Source organism: Sceloporus undulatus, chromosome 2 (assembly GCF_019175285.1).
Source record: "Sceloporus undulatus isolate JIND9_A2432 ecotype Alabama chromosome 2, SceUnd_v1.1, whole genome shotgun sequence".
In the NCBI taxonomy this organism is placed as follows: Eukaryota; Metazoa; Chordata; class Lepidosauria; order Squamata; family Phrynosomatidae; genus Sceloporus; species Sceloporus undulatus.
Window position 1 is genome coordinate 139,625,524 of NC_056523.1, and position 19,385 is coordinate 139,644,908.

Sequence of the window (19,385 nt, forward strand, 5' to 3'; positions counted from 1 at the left end):
ACACCCTGCAGGATTTAGCTCCTTGTTCTGCCCCAATGCTAGCAAATTGTTTACATACATTCACATTTCTTCTCTTGCATTACACACCAGCAGTTTTGTTTGTTTGTTTGTATCCTTACGCTTTTTCCCTCCCCAGAAACGGGGACTCTTCATGGCCCATAAAAACACTTTGTCATAGCACATTTGGTATATATCAATGGCCAGAGCAAGCCAGGAAGCTCCCGGGAAGCCGAGATGACTAAACTGAGGCCTGTCGTACTTTTGGTCACATCATGAGGAGGCACTGCTCACGGAAAAGGCATCTGAGGAAGTAGACTAAGTCTGGGGCTTTATCCACAGGCCCCTTCCCATGGGCAAAAGTTTCGAAGCGCAAGGGGTGATTACCATCACACTTCTAAAACATCACTGAGGCACCGGCTTCTCTCCCAATTGACAAAGCCCATTTAGAAGCCATTTTTCAAATAATGGGAACTTCAGAAATTCAGGAACATTTTGCCCATGGCAAGGGCGGTGTGATAATCCTCTAAGGAAACTCATGCTGCCAACCTCTTTCTTGCAGTGAGTCCCAAAGGGGGGCTACAAGATCTCGCTACAAAAGTAACTGATCTACAGACAACACATGGATAGAGCTTTCAACACTACTGTTACTACTAACAATAATACACATCTGAAGAAGTAGCTTAAGTCTGAAAGCTCTGCTGATAACTTCTTCCTTTCAGTGAGTCTCAAAGGTGCTACAAGATCTCCTCTACATTACCGGAAAACAGCAATGCTAGGAAAGGTAGAGGGATAGTATAAAGTGAGGAAGACGGTAGTCCAGTAAGAATGGACTCTATAACAGGTCACAGGTAATGACGTTTGTAGGTACCTAAGCAAAGCAATGAGGACAGGGCGTCTTGTGGAGGTGTTCATCATCCTTAAGTTGCTGTAAGATGAATCCACTCAAAAACATTAACAACAATTAATGAGCCAGCTTGGGAGGGAGAGCAGTGTTGAAATATGACACATGACTGACACACAACTGTTGATACTAGAAGACACGAGAGGGTGGATTTGAGTGTTGAGCACAACTCAGGGTCCATCATGGTGTAGTGGTTTCCTCCGTGTTGGACTACACTCTGGAGGCGGGTTCAATTCCCCCGTTCAGCCATGAAACCTACTGGTGACTTTAGGCAAGTCACACATGTTCTCAGCCTCAGAAGAAGGCAAAAGCAAACCTCCTCTGAAGAGATCTTGCTAAGAAAACCTCATGATGATTACTTTAGGGTCACCATAAATTGGAAACACTTGAAGGCACACAAAAACAGTAATAGACGGTGAATTGTTTACATATACAGTCCGTAACTTCGCCTTACGCGGGGATCCGTTCCGGATCCCTCCGCGTAAGGCGAATTCCGCTATGCTTCAGCCCAATTGGAAACAATGGGGCGCTTGCGGCGTCGGGCAGCGTGCGAGGGGCAACGGGGGCACCGCCCATTCAATTGAATGTGGACGCGTCGCCCCTTTCCCCCGCCCACGTGCGCCCGCGGCTTGAGTGCATATGCTCAAGGCCACGTTTGGTCGCCCGCGTATGGCACGGCACACTGTAATGTCAAACTGCCATATCATTATGAAGTTCGAAGGCTTTCAATGGCCAGCATCCATGGTTTTTTTGTGTTTTTTTTGGGCTATATGGCCATTTCTAGCAGAGTTTCTTTCTCTGACATTTGCCAGCATCTGTGGCTGGCATCTTCAGAGAATGTTTTGCCTAAAAAAGTGTGTTCTATATTCTGACTGTGTGCAGCCTGGGAATGCAGGAGTGATTTGCATGTGTATTGTTCTGTTGCTATAGGCAGGCCTCAGGGTGGGAGGCTAATGCAAAAGAGGATTAATATCTGCTTGATTAGTGCTCACTCACTGTCTGCTAAGAGATTTCTCATTTGCATTTGTTGAGTCTTTATCTTGCTATCTTCTATATTTCAGGACTGTAGCACCCTTGTTTACTTTAAGGGTTTCTCTTCATTCTGGTTACACATTGTCCAGTGTGTTGTGGATTTCAATGGCTATCCCTGCGCATCCTGATGGTAGTGGTTGGCATGATTCAGAATTACAGTGTTTTCAAACAGTATTTATATTATGCCCAGGATGGTTTGTTGGCATGTCCTGTCTACTGCTGATTTTTCTGGCTGGCCCAGTCTGCAGTGCCTCTCATGTTCCTTATTTCTGGTTTGCACCTGCGTTGGTGGTCCCTATGTAGACTTGTCCGCAGCTGCATGATATGCGGTAAACTCCTGCGGCTGTGAGAGGTCTCTCTGGTCCTTGGCTGAGCGAAGCATTTGCAGGATTTTCTTTGTTGTTTTTGTAAACCATTTGCAGGTTGTGCTTCCTCACCACTTTGCATATTCTGTCTGTGACTCCTTTGATGTATGGTAAAAATACCATCCCTTTTGGTGGCTGTATTAATAATGCAAAAAAATACATGCAAATCACTCCTGTCCTTTCAGGTCACACAATAATATAAGCCAAGTCCTTTCCAGGCAAACATTCTCTGAAGATGCCAGCCACGCGTGCTGGTGAAACTTCAGGAAGAAACTCTGCTAGAACATGGCCACATAGCCCGAAAAACCCACAAAAAACTACCATATAATACTTAAGCAGCTTAAATAGTGGCTCTTCATGTGGGAACTAGACCTCTTGACATACTATTAATAATATATTTTCCAGTCCAATTCACATCTAATCTTGAATGTCTGGAAAAGAATATGTGGATCTGGAAACCCTAAAACCCCGCAAACACACTGTAATAAAAAGAAAACTTGAGTAACAAATTGCAAAGAAAGACAGAACATCAACCTAACATTGAATATGTCAATTGGACTGAAGACTCTTTATAAGTAGAAGCTTTCCTTGGAGAAGATTGAAGAATTTCCTTAGACAAAAACTGGCAATTAATAGGAATGGGAAAAGCCTTTGTCAGGCACAGAAAAGAAAAAGCAGGAGACATAGAAAATACCATGTAAGGATCGTAGGAACAACTTCCATTTGCTGAATGGCTGAGAAACAAGTGATATAAATTTAGCACAATGATGGATATAAAGGAAAAACACACCTTTTGGGTATGCCTAACTGGCAATGAAAGACTTTCTCAGAACCTGAACCCAACTGCATATTCCAAAGTATAGTGTATAGACTTGTGTGTGAGAGTGCATTTATTAAAACCCGAGATCCACCCCTTGGAATTTGATAACAAAATAATATGCTAGGGATGTATTACCAAGGAATTTTACACATCATCATCATTTACCAGAATCCAGCTAACAAGTTTTTTTCACACATAAACCTAGGAGTTTTAATCAAAGGAGATAGAGAAGTTATCCCAAAAATATCCCAAAAAAAATGCGTATTATGCGGCACAATTTCAGACAATATTGCACAAAGACTTGCAGTTTAAACCAGACAAAAGTAGGATTAGTCCATCTTTTTAACCTTGGACTTTAGCGAAAATGCATTTTTTGAATTCAGTATATTTAACAAAATTTGTGATGGTACGATAGCCAAATTCATGTTATCATCATGATAACCCTCGTTTTTCTTGTTTTTCTTTTCTGATTCCCCACTGGTCTATGGGTGGGATTGTCTGCCAGTGGTGCCTAGGTGTCCGGTTTTTGTTATGTGGTTAATTTTGCTTTTGGAAAGAGATTACAGCATTGTCTATCCTCAGGGAGATAGCATCGGGTGGGATGATGCTGGCTGGCAGAATGTGTGGGAACATTTTTGGTTTCTGAAACATATATTTAACTGGAACAGCACATTAACATGTACATTGGCCCTTCCCTTATGCGGGGAATCTGTTCGGACCCCCGCCCCTGCGTAAGGGAAATACAAAGTAAACTCTAGCCCCATTAGAAACAATGGGGCTTGTTCCTGTGGCATGCACACGGTGTGCCCCCAGTGTTTCTTCTTCTGGGGCACAGGAGAAGCCTTTCCGGTGTGGCTTCCAGTGTATGCTGGAGCCATGTTAGCACACCCCATGTATGATGCGGGCACACTGTAGTATCTTTCCATACACCACACACACACACACACAGATAAGTGTAATAGGGAGCTAGATAAAGGCACCTTTAATATGTCTCCAACCTACTCCACAGTCCTGGCATAGACTGCCTTGTTAGGTGGGAGAAGACCCCATAATGATCTCTAGGTGCCGCTCCTTCCCCAAAGCCCCATGAGGTACTGAACCTCAGGGCAGTGTATGTAAAAGTTTATTCGTCATACAAAAGCTACCTCCTAGCCATCACAAAGGAGGTAGAATCTGTGGGGCTTCATGATTTTCGGCGACGGATGACTCCTCCTCCTTTGTGGACTGTGCAGTATGTCCAGTTCTCCTTTATTTCTAACTTTACTCTGCTGTAAACACGCTGAATATGAAATGCAACTTCCCCCCCATCCCCATTTTTCCACGATATTATGTGCGGAATGCAAAAAATGTATGTGATCCCATTTGCGAAATTGCAAAGTCATTTCCCTTATTTGCAGGATGGTTTAAACTTTGCTTTAATCTCTCTTTAATACTGAAATTAGCCCCAATGTGAATAAAATCCCTTGTTTGATTTCCCCGCTTGTCTCTCGTAACAATTTAAGCTAGTGTGAGGAAAGCTATTTTAGTTTTTGCTAATATTAGCTAAGGGCCTAAATTCCATAAAGGCACCAGATCCTGTCTGATCTTGGGAGCTAAGCAGGGTCATCCCTGGTTAGTCAGATGTGAAACTGCCAATTAAATACCCAAATAATGTAGGTTTATTTATAGGGGAGGAGCTGGCAACATCACTTCTGAGTATTCCTTGCCAAAAACCCTATGAAATTCATGGGTTCACCACAGGTTAACAGTGACTTGAAGGTACACACCGTGACATTGAAAGATTCTTTGCTGCCGTCTGAGACTAAATTGACTTACAATCCAAAACAGGATCTCTTGTTAAACATAGTAACTGCAATACAAATGTAGAAGAGTAAATCCAACACTCTTGGAAAATTGGCCTAGGATCAAGAAATGAAACAAGGAATGACTGAATTTTGCAAAGCCAACAGTTTGTTATCACAAATATATTCTTCAAGGGCCCAAGAGGCAACTGTATATAGATGAACATCACTTGATGGTAATGTAGAATCAAAAACAATACATAATTGGAAACACGAAGATGGAGAGGGTTCCATTCTCTTGCAAAAACAAGACCAGGAGCCGATTGTGGAACAGACTATATATAAACTGTTAATATCAAGAAATGAGAAACAAGGGATTGCAGTAACTATAGATCATTGCCTTAATCTCCCACACAAGCAAATGATGCTCAAAATTCTTCAACAAGGACTTTCACCATTATGGAGCAAGAGATGCCAGATGTTCAAGCTGCTTCAGGAAAGAAAGGCATTAGGGTCATATGTCAACCTAAATTAAAAAATATAAATAAGTACGTTGGATAATGTAATGCATCAAAGAATTCAGAAGAAAATCAGCCCGTGCTTTATAGATTATCCAAATTTAAATGTAGATAATTAAAAAACTCTGGATCACTCTTAAAGAAATTGTGTGCCACATTTATTTTCCTGATCATAACCTGTACTCAAAACAAGAAGATACCATCATGAAAACAACGGTGGAGAATGGAACAGTTTAGTTTTGGCAAGGGGGTCAGGCAAGGCTAATTTTGTCCCTCTATTAATCGCTGAATGTATCATCATCAAAGTTGGATTACACTCTGAGGAGGAAGTGTGAAAATTGGTGGAAGGAACACCAAGATATTTCCAGGAAGAGTCATAAAATCCATATCTAGTCATTCTCTATCAACTGTCCCACTCCCCCCCCTTAAAATTGTGTTTTGCCAGTCTGACAATGCCTTGATGCTAATTGTGGTACTATGTCCAACAAAGTCAGGCCTTCAGATTGCTGTAAGATCTTGATAAATCTGTTCCCCCCCCCAATAATGCAAAAATAGTTACTTAACGTGATCCCAAACTGTGCTCTTATGATTTGGACCTCAGCTTCATAATCCAGACTATTGGCCAACATGTCGGAGGCTTCTGGGAACTGAAGGCCAAAATCTCTTAAAGACACACAGTTTGGGGATCACGTGAGCTAGACCACAGTTTCACTTTCACCCAAAATTCCATTCCATTCTTAATTTTATTTAATGTAAAATATAAAACCTCACCTATGGCACCAACTTTCTGTGGCCATGCGATTTTGTGTTCCTATGAGGCAAGATGAAGTTAATCTCCTAACACAGCAAAGCAAATACAATACATAGGCATAATGAAACCTGGTGAAATGGTCTCAGATTTTGGAATACAGTAATAGAGGGTAAACCTTTTAAAGAGAAATAGGTCAAACAGAAAGGAAATAGAATTAGCTTATATATCACGGGATGTTTACACCTGTGAAAAGATCCAGGTTTAAATCTTGGAGACAGGTGGAGAATATCTGAATAAAAGTTACTGGAGTCCCTACTATAGACCCCCCCAAGTCAGACTGAGGAACTGGATGATGCCTTTCTCAGATCAGATGACTGCTATCAGAAAGGAGAGATGTAATAAGGATGAAAGTCAAGCCTGTGCGGGACAAGAAGGCAGGGGACCCAGTCTCCCCCCCCCCCACCAGTCCCAAATAGAATTCAAAAAAATAGCTAGCACAGAGGGATAAAGTCAGAAAAGCTAAAACCAGAATGTATAGTCCCTACACTTGATCAAAGTAGGGCCAAATATACTGGTCTCCCTGCCTGCATCTTTATCATATAACTCAGCTCAGCAAAGTCAAGTACAGTACTGCACTGTCAAGTAAGAATAGAGTGTATTAATTCAGCTTTGATTCTCATCATCGTATATCAAATACCTCAGGGAAATCCAAAACATCCTGTTAGAAAGCCACCTAAAATAGGGATTAATACAACAGTTCATAAGTTAATGATACATAAATAATTGTCAGGCCATTAACATTTGTGAGTTTCTGAAGTTCTAGTATGATGAAAGGGGGCAAATTATATTTGTCCACACAGTACTGTAAAGCAGGGAATGGTATTTCTAACTTGCCGGCCACTTTTGCCCTAGGATTTTCACCAGCATTTCAGTTTTCTCCCTTTTCTCCTCTAGTGCTATGCAGGAATCGATTAGGGGTAGAGGCTGTGGTTTCCCCTCTTTATTCTAGAGGAGGACAGCCTTTTTCAAGCCCAAGTGCAAAAAACATTTTAATCAAGGACTGGGCTTTAAAAACTGATCAAATCAATAGTTGGACTTCATTTTCTGGTAAGAATGTAAAATCCAGTCAAAAAAACAATTGTTTTGTTGTTGTGCACAGCAGGTTTAGGAGCAGTTAAGCACAACCTGAAAACCATCACATCACCTGACAGAGCTTATTTTAAAAAAGTAATTTAATATCTGCAACACACCCTCCCTCCCATACAGAGGTAGCGGTGTTGGCATTTAACAAATACAAACCAAAAAAATGTCAGCGTTACCTTTATTGGCAATTGAAATGCACAATATACTTGTTGCAAGCTTCAAAGCTCCATGGACTTCTTCATCAGGCAAGATGTCACAAACCAAACAGGAGGGGGGGAAAACCAATTGGAGATGTAGTCAAAGGCCTGCATGATGATTCACTTCTTAGTAAGATGTTATGGGGAGACATATCTCCCAGTTTCATTTTAAGGCCTGGCATGCCTGCGCCAATGAAGGGATGAAGGACGTTGCCCCGCCCCTCAAATAATTTCGGCCCCAATGGAATTTTCTTTCATTACCCAAATTTCTTGCATTACTGAAAACTGTTCACACTCAGCACTCTTAAATTTACTGTAGAATTTTGAGATGTGCCCTGTTAGTCAAGAATACAGTAGGGGAATGAATCTTGAAGCACCTTTGAGACTAAATGGTTGAAAGTTATACTATAAGCTTTCATAGACTTGGTCCACTTCCTCAGACAATGAGTGAACTGATCCAGGAGCTTTATAATTTGACTGTTTGAATAGCATAGAAAGGCAAAACTTGTGTTATGGTGAGAAGTGATAAGTTAAGTTTAAATGATGGTCCTTAAAGGCAAAAGCAAGAGAGAAAATGTTGCCTAAGGCCAGGGTAGGTGGAGGAGTGTGAAGGGTGGAGGGAGTTTTGAAATGTGGTGTATGCAGGTGGAAACCAAAAAGGAAGCGCGATAACCTGGTCCAGATCATCCCTATAAAGCAGAGTATTAACCATGTGTATGTGTGGTGTTCCAGGAAGCCATTGTCTCCCACTGTTGATGGATCTGGGTATGTTCCAATTCAGCAGTTTCTTTTCCCAACTTCCTTTGGAATTTTTTGTTGTTGTTCAAGAACCACTGTCCTGGGTCATAGATATCCTGAGGTCAGTTCATCATGCCGGAAGACTAGACCTGGTCTACAAAAGCTTATGCTACAACTTCTTTCACAATATGTAGAGATCTTGTAGCACCTTTGAGACTAATTGAAGTAAAGAAGTTGGTCGCATGAACTTCCATAGACTTCAGCCTACTCCCGCAATGTGAAGTGGCAGCTAAAAAGGCCAATGGTATTTTAGGCTGCATTAAAGCATGGTACAGACCGCCAAAATGCAGCAAACCGGTGCCAATTCTAGGGTTAGAGACTGCACGGCAACTGCACGGCAACCGCATGGTTCCTACCCTACAACGTCACCGTGCCATCCTCATGGTGGCCACCCATCCACACAGGGGCTGCTGTGATGCCGGTGGCGGCCGTACAGTGACTATACGTCACACACAGGAAGTGGCGTCTTAAGGGTGCCACTTCCTGGTTGCGGCATCACAAAGAAGGAGCTGCTTGAGACAGCTCCTTTTCGACACGCAATCATTCCCACAGTGACCAAATGGCCTCTTTTTCTCCCCCATGGCTGGTGGCTTCCAGGTATCGGGGGGCAGGAAGCCCAGGGACAACCTCTTTTCCCGGAGCACGCTTCTCTTTGGTCCGAAAAACTTTCGGATTGGGCCGCAGGGCTGCTGGTGAGGCTGCCCTGCGCCAAATCCCAGGTGGAAGGGGTGGGTGCAAGCCGCCCCAAAGGGGTAGTCTGTACCACACATAGTGTCTAGATCAGGGGTAGGCAACCTTTTTGAGCCAGGGGCCAGGTTGCTGTCCCTCAGACACTGGGGGGGGCTAAAGCCAGGGGGGTGCTCCACCCTCTGGGGGTGGGGTCGCGTTGCCGGGGGCGGAGCTTCCAACTTCCGGGGACGGGCTTTCTCGCTCTCTCCTTTCCCGACTCCAGCGTATGAGAGACAGCTAGAAGTGGGGGGGGGATTGGGAGAGGGGTGACAGGCACGCGCCTGCTACCCGGCCTTTCTCTTGCCCCCAGCTGCCTCGCAGAACAGCTGGGGACCAGTAAGGGCCCGTGAGGGGCAGGAGCAACAGGCGCAGGGCCCCTGCTCTTTCCTCGGGGCTTTCGCCAGGCCTGGAAGTGTCCTCCGAAGGACACCTCGGTCTGCCGAAGCCCGCGGGGGAGGAGGAGGCGTGTGCCCGCCCTCTGCTCCTTAGCTCAGGGGCTTTCGGCCGAAGGGGAGGGAGGCCGAAGGGAAGGGCGCTTTGGCATGGCGCTGTCCTGGGCTCCTCCACGGCCTTTGCAGCCCCAGAACTCTGTCTCCAGAGGGAGGCGGGGCTGCATGGCCTCCTATAGGCCCGCTGCGGCCCCTGGAGCCCTGCTGGAGGGTTCTGGCGGACCGCAGCGGGCGCCTAACAGGCCTGGAAAGAGCCGGCGGGGGCTGCCAGCGCTGGAGGCCCCTCCTCCTCTGTCCCGGCCCGAGGGGGCCAGGTCTCGTCAGGGGCCAGAAAGAGCTGGAAGGGGGGTCGCCAGCGCTGGAGACCTCCTCCTCTTTCCCGGCCCCTGACGGGGCCCAGGCTCCATCAGGGGCCGGCAAAGAGCCGCGGGGGGGGGGGCCGCCAGCACTGGAGGCCTCCCTGCGCTTTTCCTCCCGGCTCCTGATGGGGCCCAGCCCATCGAGGCCAGGAAAGAGCCGGCCAGGGTCGGCCAGCCTGAGGCTCCCCTCTTTCCTGGCCCCGGGGCTCTCTTCCAGCTTCTGTGGAGGCCAAGAAGGAGAGGAGGCTGGCGGCCCCCCAAGGCCTCTCCACGAGTGGAAGGAGCGGTGGCCCCCACAAGGCCTTTCGTGCAGGGTGCGGGCCTTGGATCCTCGCGTGAGGGGAAGGAGCCATTGGCCCCCCAAAGCCCCGCGCGCTAGTGCAAGAGACCGTTGGCCTCTCGTGTGAGGGTGCGGGCCTTGACCTCTCATGTGAGAGGCCAAGGCCTGCGCAAGGGCCCAGTCCTTGCCGCCATTGCCACCGCGCGGGTCCTTTGGCAACGGCGGCAGGACTGGGCTCAGGCTGGTTCCCCCCGCCTTGCCGGGCCCGCATGCGTGCCCACGGGCCGGGGTTGCTGACCCCTGGTGTAGATCAAAGAATTAATAGTGCCACTCTATCTCGCCTTGGTCAGGCCACACCTGGAATACTGTGGTCCAGTCCTGGCACCACAATTCAAAAAGGATGTTGACAAGCTAGAGTGCATCCAAGGGAGGGCAACTAAAATGGTGAAGGGTCTGGAAACCATGCCTTAGGAAAGACTTAGGAGCTGGGTATGTTTAGCCTGGAAAAGAGACATTTAAGAGGTGATAGCCCTGTTTGAAACTTGTTTTCTCAGGTCAAGAAAATAGGACATGGAACAATGGATGTAAGCTCCAGGAAAAAAGATTCCACCAGAACATCAGGAGGATGCTTTGATTGAGAGTTCCTGCAATTTATTTATATTTATATCCCCCGCTCTTTCCCAGGACTCAGACCGGCTTCACAGCATAAAAAACAATTAAAAAACACATTTTTAAAAGTACATAAAAAGAATTTTTAAACTGGTCCAACATCCCAGCCTGTCCTTATAGCAATTCCTTCAATGCCTGTTTGAACAGGCAGGTCTTCACCTGCCGGCAGAAGCCCTCAAGGCCATCATGCAGGGGGTTGGACGGATGGTGCCCTTGTGGGTCTCTTCCAACTCTATTATCTATCATTCAGTTCTTTCACAGTTACTTAAAAAGGTGTTAGAAGATCCCTTTCCATTCTTACACTTGTTGTGCTTGCATTCCCCTGGTATTTTGCCATCCTCCGTTTCTCTCTGGATGCTTATACTCTCTAGTGTAAGTTTTGCAAGAGATACGTCAGCTGAAGGAAAATTTCATTTGGGGTGAGAATTCTTATGGAGGGAGCAGTCCCATCCTTGCCCCTTGTAACTGCAACCCCTGTACTCTCACCGGGAGAATGATTTCCACAAGCGCCAGCAGCCTATAACAAAAAAAACCCATTTTCCCCAACCCTGGTAAGTTTCAGAGCCTCTCTTATGAGATTATGAAAAGCTTACACCATTTTTGTGGCCTTGAGTTGACACCATAGAATTTTGGAGTACTGTCGCAAAAAGTAACCAGCACAGGTGACTCAATGTCCTAACAGCCAAGGAGGACAACAAGGCACCGCAAAATGTAGGGCATTAAGAAAAATGCAGGACATGGCACAATAAAAAGCTAAAAACACTATGGAAATGTAAATTTATGCTTGTATGTCCTGCTCAAAATGGAGGACTTTTAGAATTCCTCCTGGACAGGAGGCTGAAATGTAGGGCAGGTCCTGGAAAAGGAGGATGTCCAGTCACCTTGCAACAGCAAGGACACCTAGGTGCCACGGTGATCAGATGTCCTAACTGCAAAGCAGAAAATGCACTGCAAGATTAGGGCATTGAAAAAAAATGGAGGGCATTCCAAATAAAACCTAAAAACAAATAAATATAAATGCATGCGCCATTGTCATGCCTCAAAATGGAGGCAATTTTGGAATTCCTCCTGGACAGAAGGCTGGAAATGAGGGCAGATCCTGGAAAAGGAGGACCTGTGCCCACTTGCACACCAGCACTGCTTGCACTTCCAACACCTTTCCACACAGTCAATGTAGGCCTTTTTGGAATGGGGAGGGGACCTTCCATTTGGTACTACTCGAGTGCCTGATTCTAAGGGAGAACCAAAACCTTTCCAGAAAAGACATCGTGCCAGTTTCCTTTTCATCTGGAGGGTGGTATCAATGGAAGCAATTGTCGGAACCTGGCTGAGCGCTTGAGAAAATGTATGCTTTACAGGCACTTAAAGACAGCCTCAGAGGCAGAAAGGGAACGTGCCTATGGCAAGCAAAAAGATGGATTTAAGGAACAGCAAGAGTTGCATGGACACCCGGAACAGAGGGTTCCTTTTGGTGCCAGTTCCATCTGCCTATCCCTGAGGTGAAAATGAGAGCCCTTTACATTACAGCCCTGCACTCTCATAGTGCTGCTATTCCACTTTATGCCCTGGCTGTCTCCTGTTCATTATGTGAGAATAATGTGCTGTATTAGCTATGGCTTTGCAAGCCAATTACAGGATGCTATTGCCACTGTTACTCAATTTGCTAACAGTCACACCACACAAAAGAAGAGCTTGTGCGGCTAGCAAGGCTAGCCGGTTTAAAAACCAGAGCCCACAACACACTGCGAAATAACCAGTTTCAGACTGCCTTAACCCGCCCTGGCTCAGTGCTAGGGAACACTGGGATTGCAGTTTTTATGTGGCACCAGAGTTCTCTGACAGAGAAGGCTAAATGTCTTACAAAACTACAGCCCCAGCATTTCCAGCATTGAACCATGGCCGTAAAGCAGTCTCAAGCTGGATTATTTTGCGTGTGTTTTGGACCCAGGTTGGTTGAAACCATGGAGCTGCACCACACTGCAGAAATAATCGCAGGTGATGAATTGATTGTCCATATATATTCTAAAAGCCCATTATGTATTATTATTATTCTTTCCAGCCCTTACTGGAAAAACATAATGACTGTTGATTTAAACATTCTACTATTCAACAGTTGAGGGGCAGCTGTTCTGGTAGACCAGTTCCTGCTCCTTTCTTGCCAGTTGCTTGCTTTTTTTAATCGCTCGCTCCCTTTAACAGCGACAAGGGAGGCCATTCAGAAACAAATCCTCCAATGAACAATAAATTGAACCAGGACACCTGGCCTTTAAAGAGCACTTTTTAAAGAACAATTATTATACCAGCTAGAGGTCACCACACCTGAATGGCATATTGTTACTTTATTTTCTGATTTAGTCACAATTGTCTTTAAAACACCCAAAACCAAACAAACCGGTGGGGGGGTGGGGGATTAAACAACAAACAAACAACCCAACCTTGGCGCAGTAAGAAACCCTGGATCCCCATACTTTCTAGGGAGACTCCTTCCTATTTAGGTCTGTGAGGAAGCGAGGAAGGAAGGAAGGATGAACTCATGGTGAGTGTTTTGAAGAACTTCCAGGAGACCAGGTCAGCATTGGCTGACCTTTGGGCAAGTCACGCTCTCTCGCAGCCTCTGAGCCGGCCAAGGCAGTCTTCGTCTGAAGCAGAGTGAACCAATGTCCCACCTCAAAGAAAGGCCAGGCACGGCTGCAAGATGTAGGGCATAAATAAAAAAAAAAGGAGGACAGGACCAAAGGGAAAACTAAAACACCTCATCACAAGATAGATTCATGCTTTTCAGTCATGCTCAAATGGAGGGCAAAATTCATGGTCATGGTGAAAATAAGGACGTTTTGAAACTGTCCCTGGGCAGAAGGCGGAATGGAGGACAGGTCCTGGAGAAATGGGGAAAGCCTGGTCCACCCGTGCTGCATCCGTAGCCTTGTCTACTTCAGGTTGAAATGGGAGGACGCGTCCTGGAAAAGGAGGCAAAGTCTGGGCCACGCTGCTCTTTCCTGCCAAGAAAACCCTTAAAAGATGGGGTCAGAGAAACGACTCGGAACTTAAGGCGCACTGCAGCAGCAGCTCTAACCAGTTTCCTATCTCTAGGGGGCGGGGCGAGGGAGGGCGCGCGACACAGAGAGAGACAGAGAGAGAGAGAGAGAGAGAGGAGGGAGGGCACTGGCGCGCGCGCGCTGCCCTGTGAAGGATGGCGATTGGCTGGGCCAGGGTCCGGGAGTTCTCGCGAGAGCGAGGGAGCGGCGCGAGCGGGAGAGCGGCCGGCTGGAGCCGCGGGCTGGGCGGGATGGAGGAGTTGGACGTGGAGCCTTCGGTCACTGTGCGTTGGAAGGGAGAGTAGAGGGGCCCAGGGAGGGAAAGAAAGGGGGCGCGCGGAGGGTAGTTGGTGCCCGCTCCGGAAGGGGACTGTTCCAGGAGAAAAGACTCCAGGGCCACGCCACACTGCAGAAATGATCCAGTTTCACACCGCTTTGGTCCAAAAACACACTGCAGAAATGACCTGTTTGAGGCCGCTTTAACTGCCATGGCTCAGTGCAGGGAATCCTGGGAAATGTAGTTTTGTGTTAGAGCTCTAGTGCCACACAAAGTGCAGTCCCCAGGATTCCTAGCACTAAGCCTGGGCAGTTAAAGCGGCCTCAAACTGGATCATTTCTGCAGTGTGGTTCGGCCCTTTCTATCTAACCTTCCCATTATCCTGTTAATTAAAGGTAGAAAGGTAAAGTGTCTCTGTATCCATTGACCTTTAAAAAACCCCCTGTTTGCGTTAAAGCAAATAGGCAAACACAGGAGATCTCAACGTTCTTCTCAGAAGTGAAATTGTTTTAAAAGAAGAAGGAATTATGCTACTGCATATTAATGGAGCTGAAGAAAACAAGTTTAATATGGATGTGCCAAGGGGCTGTGATCCAGACCTGTGAATATTAAGTGCCTTAGAATAATACCTTGACTAAGTTCAAATAAAACCGGGACGTATTTGAAGCTGAAGCTAAAGCTCCATGAATAGATGCAGCTTTCCTAAGGAGGATAACCTTAACTCTTGGATGCCACTGCCTTAGCCCTTAGATTCCTCACAAAGAGTCAGAAGGACCCAACTGCCTGCCATGGCTCCATGCTGCAGGATTTGGGGGATGGCAGTTTATTGTGGCACCAGGGCTCTCTGACAGAGAAGGCTAAGCATCTCACAAAACTACATTTCCCAGAATTCCCTAACATTGAGCCAGGGCTGTGAAAGTGGCCTCAAACTGGAATATTTCTGCAGTGTGTTTTGGACCTAGTGTCTGCCATGAATAAGCTTTTCATGACTGGAAAAGGCAAACAGGTAGAGACTTAAGCAAGACAGAAGTGCTCCCGTTCAATGGGTGGGGAGGGGTTACACTTGCCTTGAAAATCGAGATTCATATTTGGATGTACTCCTGGATGCAGCCTTAGCTGGATGACCTGGTTTTTGGTGGTAGCCAAGAGTGCATTTGCACAGTTAAAACAAGTGTGCCAACAGTACCTGATTACAGCAGAGTGCTTGAAGAATGTTTGGAAATTTCAGCTGGTTGAGAGTTTCAGTCTGATTGTGAAAAGGGGCTGGTTACAGGCAACAGTTCCCTTGTTACAATGGCTCCAGTGGCTACTGGTCTGTTTCTGAGCATTACTCTAAGTTATGATCTATCGAATCCAGGTTGTCTGAAGGACTGAATCTTAGAATCATAGAGTTAGTTAGGAGAGACCCCAAGAATGGCCATCCAGTCCAACCCCATCCTGCCATGCAGGAACTCTCAATCAAAGCACCCCCAACAGATGGTCACCCAGCCTCTGCTTAAAGACCTCCAACGAAGGAGACTTCACCATTCTCCGAGGGAGTCTGCTCCACTGTTAAACAGCTCTTACTATCTTCCCATATATGAGCCTGCCCAATCTGTATGATTTTCAAGCGGGGCCCATCTATCAGTCCACTAGCACAGGTACATCAGTTTAGGAACATCGGAAAGGGTCGTCTTTGTGGCTGCCCCCACTTGTGAAAGTCCTTTTGAAGAGACCTTAGGTTAGTGCCCTTCTTGCTATTCTTCTGTCGGCAGGTGACAAACACTTCCTCTGAAGAAATCTTGCCAAGAAAATCCCATGATAGGGTTGCCAAAAGTCAGAAGGATTTGAAGGCGCACAACAACAACAAAGTAACTCAAGAGAACTGAGGCAGTACTTACATAAAAAGCCATTAAAAACCAAGTGGTAACTCTTGAGCTCTGGATGACAATATGTTGTTCTGAAGATTTGACAGTAACTCCAGAAGAAATAGTGTCCCATATTAGGTAGTTGGTGAATGATGAATCACACAAGAAAATAATTTTCTGTTGCAATAGAAATGCTTGTTTGTCTTTATAAACTAAGCTAGTTCAGTTGACACGTCTGCACTTGTGCCAGTCTTGCAAATGTCTGCTTCCTCCATCCTTAGATATCTGCATATATGGCAGTGTGGGCAACTGTTTGGGTTGGGGGGCTTCCAGGAGACCTGGGGTGCTGCACCTCCACCATACTCCCTGCAGAGAAAGCCAAAACATTTTTGTCACCAACTGTCCCTTGTAGCCCTCTTAAGAGTCACAGGGAACATTTTTGTCTCCTCTTGAGTTATTTTAAACCCAGGATAGGCGTTTCTTAGGATGAGAAGTGGCCCAGAGTCACTTCTTGTTTTAAAAACAGACCTCTTGATGTTGCACACCCCTGATGTATAGAATGGGCTGATTCTTCTGCCGATATTTGCACTGTATATGTGGCTGTGAAAGGACCAGCTTTCAGCCATTTGATGTGGAACTGTTCAACACAGTCTTGCTGAGGTACTGATTGAATGCACAAGGCCTTAATCTAAGAAGAGGTTCTGTTCTTCCTTCCAAACTTTCTTGCTGTCAGTGTGTGTAATTCCAGTACTTTTCAAAGTACACTTTGTAAATATTTTTGGTTGAAGAAATGTCACTATGTTTACCTGTGTCATTATCTCCTTTTCTTTAAAAAAAACAGCTGATCCCCGAAGTGGACTCTGACAAGAAACAGTTATGCTTCGAGTGGGGACCTGGGGAGATGCTGGTTTGTGAAACATTGTTTGGATCTACAGGTTGGCACCATGTTGTTATTTTGCATGCATTTGTTATGGTTTACACCTTTATGGTAGTGAATAGCCTGCAAGGGTGATAATTGTTTTTCTGTTTATGTGAAGAGCCTTGTGAGATTTCAGGAAGTTTGTAAGAAGTTCTGCTTCTGAAGCTAGGTAGGCTAGGTCTGTTGAATTCCAGGATGAGAGACTTCGTGGGAATTCCTTGTACATAGCTCACAGTACAGCTGGAGATATGTTTTCTTCAATAGAATAAATAAGTATATGGCGGACTCCATTAAAAGAAAACTCTTTTAAGGGTTGCTATTACAGCATTCACAAATGTGACTTCACAAAATGCCCATTGAAATTAAGTGTTTTATACACATTATTACTTTAATAAAACATTTATGAAAGGAGGCAATCTCTCAAATAGTTTGATCCCAAATTGTTTTAATATAAGTCATATAGAAACGTCAAAATCTGGAATCTGGCCAAGTTGCACATTGGCAACCAGTAGAAATCCATCAGCAGAGACCTCATGTGTGGCTGATTGCCTTCTCCTGTCAATTGATGAGCAACTACATTCTACAACAGCTACAGCTTCTGAATCATTTTCAGTGATTAACTCACACAGAAGGTTTTTTGTGTTATGTGGCCATGTTCTAGAAGAGTTTATTCCTGATGAGTCATCTGCATCTGCGGCTGGCATCAATGCAGGTGAAACATCAGGAATAAATTATTCTAGAACATGGCCACATAGCCCGAAAAACCCACAAAAAACTGTGGATGCTGGCCATGAACGTTTTCAACGTCACTTCATACAGAAGGCATTATAGTACAGTGGTGCCTCGGGTTACGAAAGTAATTCGTTCCGCGGCCGCTTTCGTAACCCGAAAAGCCTTCGTAAGCCGAAATGCCATAGGCGCTAATGGGGAAAAGCCGCGATTCCATGCGAAAAAGCCGAAAAAAGCACCAAAAGTTTTTTCGTAACCCGAAAAAACATTCGTAACCCGGAACAATAATTCCCTATGGGATTTTTTCGTATCCCAAAAATTTCGTAACCTGGGTATTTCGTATCCCGAGGTACCACTGTACAGTAATCTTGACTTGAAGCTACCAATGCCTGGATCACCATGGTTAGGTTGAACCATCTGAAGCTCCTAGTTACTGAGCTTGCTGGGGCTTCACATTACAGCAATGAATGCAGGAGCACCCCCAGGCTCCATATCCGCTTTTTCAGAGCAGGTTCTTGGGTATGGGAACCAGTAACACTGAAAAGCATTCCTAGGCATTGCGTGACTATTATTTGTTGTTTGATGTTTTTAATTTGTTGCCTGCTTTACTTTACTGAACCCTTTCCTGTATTGTTATGTATTATTTGTATGTATTATGCTATGATTTCTTAGATTGTATGCCATGGGCAGGTTTACTTTATCTATTTTATTGTTTGTATGTACAGCGCTGTGTAAATAAATAAATAAATAATCAATCTTGCTAGAATGCAAGGCCAGGGCAATTTATTTTGCCTGTATTCAGTCTCTCCCTACATCTAGGCACTGTTCCAGGGCTTTGATGTCTTAATCTGATTGAAATGTCATGGAGAATTTTTGTTGTCTGTCATCAGAATGCTGATGCCATCTTGTCCAATTTTTAAAGTTACCACTCCCAGTGTTTCCGTATGTGCCAAACTAATCCTAGACTATTAGTTGTTGTGTGCCTTCAAGTCATTTCTGACTTATGGCAACCTTAAGGGGGACCTTAAGTTTTCTTGACAAGAGTTATTCAGAGGGGGTTTCCCTTTGCCTTCCTCTGAGGCTGAGAGACTGACTTGCCCAAGGTCACCCAGTGGGTTTCCTGGGGATTCAAATCTTGGTCTCCAGAGTTATAGTCTGACACTCAAGCTACTACAGCACACTAGTCCTCTCTTAGAATATTTACTATGGCTTAACTAAGAAATAAGAATGATGGTTCTTTTTACTTGCCTTGTAATTTATTTGTGTCTGGCTGCCTTTTTTTATTAAAACATTTCTGGCCTGTTTCAGAAAATAAAGAGAAAAGTCCAAGCTGTCCCTATGTCTACATTGTTCGCAAAGATCAAGACGTGTACTCTCAGACTTTGAGAAAGCTTTTCAACGAATCACATGGAATCTTTGTTGGACTCCAGAAGGATGAGAAAGAAAAGTCTGGGAAATCTAGGACTGCTCAGTAAGTGGTCTTCCACGTCTTGATTCTGTGCAACTATCCAAACAGCATCCATAATATATCTGTGATACATTGTAACTCAGTTCTCAACCCAAATTATACAGTACTGTGTATTTGCTCACATTAAAGTTTTACTACATTTGGTACTCACAGGTGGATGAATATAAAATTGCAGCCTCAGAGGATTATCCTTGTTAGATCTTGATGTTTAGTCTTCTGACTTCTTCTTCTTCTTCTTTTTTTTTTTTTTGAATGCATATCCATTTGTTACAATAAAGAAAACATCCATAAAACAAAATAAAATATGCTGGTCTTTAA

At 45.0% G+C, this 19,385-nt stretch overlaps 2 protein-coding genes across 4 annotated transcripts in view; one reads left to right on the forward strand and one right to left on the reverse strand.

Moving 5' to 3' along the window:
- The window catches only part of LOC121922044 (E3 ubiquitin/ISG15 ligase TRIM25-like), a 92,842-nt gene that overhangs the window by 35,621 nt on the left and 37,836 nt on the right, over positions 1–19,385 (reverse strand). The gene's annotated exons all lie outside the window — the stretch shown is intronic.
- LOC121922047 (nuclear pore complex protein Nup85-like) lies at positions 13,990–19,325 on the forward strand. The gene is made up of 3 exons (XM_042450930.1): positions 13,990–14,111; positions 16,793–16,886; positions 18,908–19,325. Exons 1-3 carry the CDS (start codon positions 14,079–14,081, stop codon positions 19,072–19,074), a joined length of 294 nt encoding a protein of 97 aa, XP_042306864.1. The 5' UTR covers positions 13,990–14,078; the 3' UTR covers positions 19,075–19,325.